Raw genomic sequence first — 8,602 nt, 5'->3', positions numbered from 1 at the left:
ACGCCATGATATAGAAATTTTGTTAATCTATGACGCAATGACGGCGATTTACTTTTCAACAATTTTTAACGTATGGAAAACTAAAAAAAATATTGATTAATTTTTTATTTGATTTCAAGTACAAAGCTTATATTTTTATTATCTCGTCCTATATAACATTGGTATCTCTCAGACTCAATTCCTGGTTATTGAGAACCACGTCCAAGCTATGCACATGGTGCCAACAGAATAAAAATTATACATTTCTCCATTGTGAAATAATAAATTGTATTTTCCATTCTTCAACAAAATCTTACATGACCATCAGTCATCGAAAAAATCTATTTTCAGAGTCCTTGTTTTAAAAATAAGAAAATCGTTTTATTCAAATTAGTCATTTTGGAATCATTGATTCCATGCCTTATCCAAGTTGGCTATGTTGAAGAAATATCGTGTTTCTCCAGAACGCCTCGTAAGAACTGTTCAACTGATTGATCGTTTAGCAAACAGTCCTTACGTAAAAAATGTCCAATCCTAATATTTATTATATTATATTATATTATATTATATTATATTATATATATATATATATATATATATATATATATATATATATATATATATCTGTGTGTGGGTGTCACTGGCATGTGCAAATACTCCTGCAAAGGGTCAAAGTTGATCTAATCGTACCTTGAATACTACTACAGATACGTGACGCAGATACTCCTACAAAAATAGTAGTTAGAAAAGCTCACCAAACAAACAACAACTTATATCCCATCTCTTACTCGCTCATGGAGATAAAACCTCTGCCTTCGTTGGCATTTCGGCACACAATGGAACGGCAGCCGATCGTAGTACTTACTTTTATATCTTGTCTTGTATTAGCAAGGGGATTCGTCGGGGTCACTCCTACCGAACCCTTTAAATATTCAACTTCGGTTGACAACGATGGGAACTATCTTCTCTTCTGGAACTTCAATGACAGCCATATTACGTTTGAAGTCCACGTGAAAACCTATGGGTATGTCGGATTTGGTTTGTCTGACAATGGCAACATGTACCCAGCTGATGTTGTGGTGGGGTGGGTAAAAAATGGATCCACTCATTTTAAGGTAATTTTAATATCATCTTTTATATCATTCTTCAGTCACATTAATAGCTTTAATATCCATTCCCCCCACCACCATATTCTTATTCCTTAATGCATACATCACTTCTGAATAGAGTTTTTCAAAGTTGCTCCACCCGCTGGTAACAGATGTTTACAGTACAAATACTTGCACGAAACCGTACAATTATTTCTTTTCTTCAAAAGCAGTTGAAATATATTAAACGAAGTCAAATATTTTCCTTGAACATTATAGGAAGATTTATATTGAAATAGTGGAAATGATCAATAGGAGCGATGGAAAACGAATGTGCCCAGAAATAGAGAACTCGTCGGATCTTTCTGAAATTAATCACAGTTGAATTCAAACATCGCAGATCTAACCATATAATTAAGTACGTTCGCGCCGTGTTCATTCTTTATTTGAATAAATGCCTCATACATGGCAGGCAATTTTTTGATATTCCGACAGTAATCTATTTTTATTTTTATCCTCGGATGCAATAAAGCAACTGGGAGTTTTGACCACTGACAATTAAAAAAATACCACGTCCATATCCTTGACCATCAACTAGGATTCAAATAAGTATTGGAGCCTCATATTTGTTTTAGTATTATAGTTAATCGTCTTTTTATCTTCATATCCATCTGAACATAGTTGCTATTAAAATCTGTAGCGAAAGACCATATAATGAATACGAACATGAGCCTTAATTTGGATAATTCTATCGAAAAGAAAGAAAGAAAGAAAAAGATCTAAAATAGAATGATGATATAAAATACACAAAAGGATATGATTCATGTACACTAAATTAAGTGAATAAATATATTAAGGAAATGATGAGAATGTTCCTTGTCAGTGCTATCTAACTTGGGTCTAAAGCGCTCTCCGTTACGCCATGTACAGCCTATCGTGTGCTGAAAAATGGCGTTAAACCCTTCAACATTCTAACATTAATCTTGGTCATCAAAATTTGCCATCCTTTGCAGCCTTAACCGTACCGTTTTCCACATTTATCAACAGCTGAATATCAGGACATCTTTCAGATACAGGTATTAGCGTTTGAACACCAAAAATAATGTGCTTGAAGATAATAATGAAGTAATTAATTATAACAAAAATCCGTCGATCTGTCTGTCTGTCTCTCTATATATGATTAAGTGTACGTACAGCGATTAAACGTTAATATGACTACTGAGAAATAAATGCCTTTTTCATATTTTTCTCCCAACAAATGAAGTAAATGCGTGCCTGGATTCTGTTAAATCTAAATAGTTTTAGTTTTGCGACTAGAAGTAATAGTGCAGACAACGGTAAGGAAATTGTGAGCACTAATTACTGATAAGCCGGTTGTTTACATGTTTGTCCTAGGGTGGAGAGCGTGTGCAATGTGGTACTAGATTGTTTATAGGTCAATTTTGATACCCCTATGGACGTACCCAGTGATTACTTCACAACACTCGTCCCGAGAGAATTTGGAATCTGAGGCCAATATATTGGTCACTGAAAGGACACGCGACCTTTTGATAGAAAGCATTCGACATTCAAGTTACACGTTTCACGTTCAAGCATCACTCGTCTAGAATTATCGCAATCAAATATGTGTTGAAAGGTTCTACTAATCTCATCAAGAATTTATTACGTCAGTCAGCTCATGTATTCATGTATATCTGTCTATAGTGGTGGATGAGAAGTGGCTGCTCGATAAACAGTGGAAGATATTTTTAATATCACGGGCATATTTATTCATCAGTTGTTTGCAACATATTGAAGAATCATACGAAGCCCACAAATGTTTGTGGATGATGGCTTCTGCATTTGTTGATGGCTGATCCAAAACAGACTCATGTTGAAATAGCCGAAAAAAAAAACTTCTCGCTAAATATAGCAGCGGAAATTACTCTATATTATTATATTTGTGTTATTTGTTAAAAATATTACTCGTTATAGCCCTACGGTATCAAAACTTTTGTAAGATATCTTATTAAATGAGATACATCTAAAAATAATTTAAAACTAGGATATTTGAGGAATTTTGAGGTATATCTATTGAAAAACTGAGGATATATTGTTGTTAATACTATTAACTGAAAATGTTAAATTTAAAATGAAAATTTATTATAGTTTTTTTTTTTTTTTAAATTGTGATACACTTGTGATAGATTAGGTTAGTTGTATGATACACATTACTTAACTGCATTCAAATTCACCAGTGCCTTGAACAACCACATTTCAAGGCTATCCAATAATTATACAAATACATCCATGTTATGACGCCATAGGTCTTAAGAGTTTAATTCGGGACTTTCCAACAGTTTTGCTGATCATTTCAAGATGGGTGTGAGTGCTCTCGTTACATATAATTGTACGCTCGCGAAACATTTAAACTTGCAATAATAATGTAACTTCTCTATGCTGATTTCTATGAGAGGGATACATATAGATCGATTGCATGGTCCTTAAGCTAGTGTGTCTGCTATATACATAACTAAATTTCGTCCTGTTTTGGGGATGTGCGTTTTGTGGAGGGCGTATGTGGATTGATTGATGCTGTTAAACTTGATTACCTTGTTCGATTCTCCCCTACAACTGTGGCAATTCTTTCAAAAGGGAGCGGTGTTATGCGCAAGGAAGTTTTAGTGTGAAAAACAACGTTACAAACGCACATAATTTGTTCGAAATCGGCTTTATTTTAGATTTTAGTTTTAAAAGTTTTATACATTTGATGCATGATATTAAAATTTGAAAATTATTGATGAATACATCATTTCAACAGGACTATCACACAACAGGTCATGTACCGCCAATAGCTGACAAGCACCAAGACTGGTTCCTGCTTCACGGAGAAGAGAATGATTTTGGAACCGTGCTAAAATTTGTCAGAAAATTAGACACTTGCGACAAGGCAGAAGACAAGAAAATTGAGGTTGAGTATAGTATTCAATGTTGGAACTCATAACTGTAAATGAAATGTTGCGAATCATCCTTTTACTATTTGTTTAAAATATCAATGTATGTTACATGGATGCAAATATCTCTCTAACGAACGGTAATATATTTATATGTGCTTCTCTGTAGTTTTGCGTCTGTAAATCGTTTATTTTCTTGCATTAATTTACGTAATAATTAAGGTTTATATCCTTAATATTCTTTCGCTAGTTTTTTTCAGTTATCTTTGCATTACCGTTGTATATTTTGCTAGTATTTTTCAGTCATCTTATGCATTACCGTTGTATATTTTGCTAGTATTTTTCAGTCATCCTATGCATTACCGTTGTATATTTTGCTAGTATTTTTCAGTCATCTTATGCATTACCGTTGTATATTTTGCTAGTATTTTTCAATCATCTTATGCATTACCGTTGTATATTTTGCTAGTATTTTTCAGTCATCTTATGCATTACCGTTGTATATTTTGCTAGTATTTTTCAGTCATCTTATGCATTACCGTTGTATATTTTGCTAGTATTTTTCAGTCATCTTATGCATTACCGTTGTTCATTTTGCTAGTATTTTTATGTCATCTTATGCATTACCTTTGTATATTTAAACGTCCCTTCTTACCTGGATTAATCACACAACTGTCACTTTTATTTCAATCCAGCAGCAACAAGTCGAGGGTACTATAACTCATAACTATTATGTGACTGTCTTTACATATGCTTTATATGTACAAAGTAAGGATAATCTCTTTTGTGGTCGTGGCTTCAATTTCAGGATGGTACAGTACGATTAATTTATTCGTACCACTCCAATGATCCTGCTTCTAATGAAAGTATCATGTACCACGGTCCGGAATATAGAGGGACTAAGAGTTTGTCCTTGCTGAGCGTATCGTCTCTTTCACTGGCTGGGTCAACTGCCGTTTTGGACAACATCCGAGTCATCGAGTTCCTGAACGGAAATGTGCGTAACTCAGCATTAATATGTATGTTGCTTCTTGTATTCATTAAAAGCAAACGACAGCAAAAACAATGGCATATTTTGGAAGAAACACAATCGGCGAAACAGCAGTGTAATTAAACTATATCATATAAAAATCACACGTCATTTAACAGAACATACTAACTGATGTTTAAGTTTTGTATTATTTTTGTAAGGGTTATTGAGAGGGGTAGAACACTGTATGGAGTCTAACAATTATGATTGATTCTAAATAGTGGCCGACTATAAATCTATAAATGCAATTTTCTTTCTTTCCATATATATATATATATATATATATATATATATATATATATATATATATATATATATATATATATATATATATATAATTCTATAATTTCAGGTTTTTCCTACATTAATGTCAGTTATTGAGATTTGTTCGTTAACACTATGGTATCCACTGACAACTAATCAAGTAATACAATCTAATTTTAATGAGTACTTTGAATCCAGTGTAGTTGGATGGGACTTTAACATTTCTCAAGAGTCGCTCTTTGTTTTAAAGGTTGTAAATCGAACATTTAATTTCTTATTCAAATACGTTACCCACTCTTATTCCTAAGGGGAACTACTACTGCCACACAAATCCAGCCCTCCCAGATTAACATTTTTCTGTTTAAAAGGTAAACTTTATTTGTTCACCGAAGAGGCAGTTAGAGTGATCTCCCTTGAGACCGAGACTGACATAAAATCCCATGAAATGGTCCCTTACTAGTTCCACTTGTGGTGAGTATCGCGCTCTCTAGATAGCGACCTCGCAAAATTCATACAAGCAGTTTGAAAGTGTTCTACCTTAAAACAAGTTGGAATAGTTTCATCTTTGAAGGGAAGTAAAATCCATCATTAAATTTCCAAATTTTCTATCATAGATGACAACGTTTTTTCAGTGTTATCAGTTTGCCACTTCTGTGCCTTTTTATGCGCAGGTTTTGCGTGCACTTATGAAAAGTCCATTATATTACTGTATAGCTTCCTCCTTGGTCGGATATGTACAGGGAAGTCTTATATACATGGTCATAGCGTCCACTTCATACATGTAGTTACTATAAGTACGCTTAAGTGATTTTACTTGTATAGGCAGTCAAATAATTGGCCTTCCTACAGGTAACTTGTTACTAGAATTAATTATAAAGCGTCCACTTCGTAAGTATTAATAGAAGATATCTCATTCCCTATCTGTACAGGGCACATGAACCCTTTTACTGGTATTTTTGGTTTCATGAAACAGGACGCGAGCTGCAATATTTGTATTTATTGTCTGCTCTCTTTTGTCTTACAGGTTTAGACCATGGGCAACACCAGTCTGACAATCACCCCACATGCAATTTGTTTCTCGTTGTAATTCCTTAAATACAAGTCAGAATTTAATATTATGGACGGGTGTCAATTGGCTGCATTCCTAACTGTACAAAGGGGAAGGCACAACAACATACCTTAAGTTAAGAAAACATCAGTGTGCACTCAAGGGTTTGAAACCAAATACTTACTGGGGAGTGATATAGAGAGCAACAAGAGCCTCAGTTACAGTCTCGCACATCAGAGGTACAGACAGGATATGTGAATCATATCCCGTACCCAGTCCCAACATCAAGAACTGGACAACGTCATGCCAGCCACACTGATTGCGTAGTCTGTATTGTGCAACTGGAAAATGTAAATGGCAACAGAGTTCTCATTCTGTCCGACAACTCCACTGTAGAGACTTGTCTCAAACAACATTACATAACCAATACCCTAGACCTTGTATTCTTGTTTGGGATTTTCTAAAGTGGTGTCCTCAATGACAAATCCAGGTCCACGTTCGACCTATTTTAGCCTGGCTAATTACTGGCTAACCTAATCGAAAAGGAATGATCTCCTCAGTCTCGAATTTCACCCAATAATTGCCCGATGGGATCTACCTATAATTAATATAGTGTGACCCGACGGAATGTCAAAATTCAAACCGTCTCTCCATCCCGGACTCATAAGGCCAAAATAATCGATGCTCTTTCTATAGATTAGAACAGCCAAATGTCCTTCAGTACCTCAAGTGATACAGGAAGCACAAGGATTGGAATGTCTTGCAAATCTGTTTACTCCACTCATATGAGAAATCTCGAATAAACTTCATCAATCCCGCAACAGATTAGATAGGAATTGACATATTCCCAGATACGATTTAAGCAACCACGACGGCAATGTTTCATTCCAGCCCAGAATCACTTAACCCGCAAGTCTGGGTCTTTTTAAAATACTCCCCTAAGTACAAACGGTTCTCACAACAAGTGGTGGATATTCCCTCTATGCGATGGCCCCTCCACCTTGAAGGCGCACAAAGGAAACGAATATATTCTCACTGGTGTGCACAAGAACACTTTATACCACTGCAGACATTCACACCTCAATGGCTAACTTAATTAGCTCTTCGAATAGAAACATTTAGCACCAATGACAATAAAAACTTATCGTTTCACGATCACCGTCACACTGCATTATCATGGCACTGAATCCTTTCCCAAGGGGAATTTATCACGGGTACTAACCTGGCTGAACGAGACACCATTTGAACTGCTCTCAAGGGCTTAATTGGTTCACCTCTCATATAAATTCTGCCATCTCACCGCATTGTTGAACGGCATGCAGAATCAACGACTATGAATCCTACTGCAGTACACATTTACATGCAGTTCCGATAAGATGGGCCAGTATCATTCATGACACCCCCTGCTGTCATTGTCCAGAACAGGCTACCGTTGATGGGTAATCATTCTTTGTTAATACTTCCTGTCTACTATGGACACTTCATGTACAGAGCGAGCTTTGAAGTAGTACCAGAAAGGAAGACCGTGCCTTTGTGTCGAAGGATTTCACGTACCTTTCTGCCCTCAAAGGAAAGAAAGGACGATATATCAACTCTTTCACTTTCGTTTTAGATAAAGTATGCTATCTGTTCTGCATATCGGAAGAAACCCGTCACCAAGGAATTAGTTTCGCATCTTGGCTCACGAAGTTAGAACATTCGCCAAAATCACTGCATATGAGCGAAACTGGTCCCTGACTGTTATTATCCGTGCCCTTGGATGGAGATCCGAGCAAACTTCTCCAGTTTTATCTCAGATATCTTTAAGCTGAAATGGTTCAATTCGATCTGGTGGGACCTTTGCCCGTTCTCTTACTGTTATGATTCAGTAACGTATTTGGAGAAGAAACTATTTTTTCTGGTAAAATGATTTAAAAAAAGAAATATATCGCTCACCTTATCATAATACACACGCATCCTCATAGCCTCCCTGGAGTTACATCCATAGAGAGTGTTCCTTCCGCTTCAGTAGTAACTGACGATTTTACGGGATTTGGAGCAAAATCCCTGTATCAAGGAGCGATCACTCTGACTACCACCTAGGTGGGCAGATAACATTTAGATTTTTAGCCAAAACGTTTCAATCTGGGTGGGATGAATATACCAGGTAGTTGTAATTTTCCTAAGGCATTATTGTTGGGTAAGTGTTGTCGCAGAAACATTTTATTTGAAAAAAGTTGTTTTTTGTCATTTAGAATATTCAATGTGTATGGCATGCTGG

General features: G+C 35.7%; 1 protein-coding gene across 1 annotated transcript in view; it reads left to right on the top strand.

The window, feature by feature from the left end:
* Nucleotides 1–710: 710 nt before the first annotated feature.
* The window catches only part of LOC149769601 (DBH-like monooxygenase protein 1 homolog), a 28,737-nt gene continuing 20,845 nt past the window's right edge, over nucleotides 711–8,602 (top strand). Inside the window, exons 1-3 of the mRNA XM_089949819.1 lie at nucleotides 711–1,094; nucleotides 3,868–4,017; nucleotides 4,809–4,997. Coding sequence (XP_089805945.1) covers nucleotides 774–1,094; nucleotides 3,868–4,017; nucleotides 4,809–4,997 — 660 coding nt within the window. The 5' untranslated portion in view covers nucleotides 711–773. The remainder of the gene's footprint in view (nucleotides 1,095–3,867; nucleotides 4,018–4,808; nucleotides 4,998–8,602) is intronic.

This window comes from Sinohyriopsis cumingii, unplaced genomic scaffold (genome assembly GCF_028554795.1).
Source record: "Sinohyriopsis cumingii isolate HCF-2022 unplaced genomic scaffold, ASM2855479v2 utg003553l, whole genome shotgun sequence".
In the NCBI taxonomy this organism is placed as follows: Eukaryota; Metazoa; Mollusca; class Bivalvia; order Unionida; family Unionidae; genus Sinohyriopsis; species Sinohyriopsis cumingii.
Note: the sequence above shows the minus strand (reverse complement) of the source record. Positions and strands in the feature narration are given on the sequence as shown.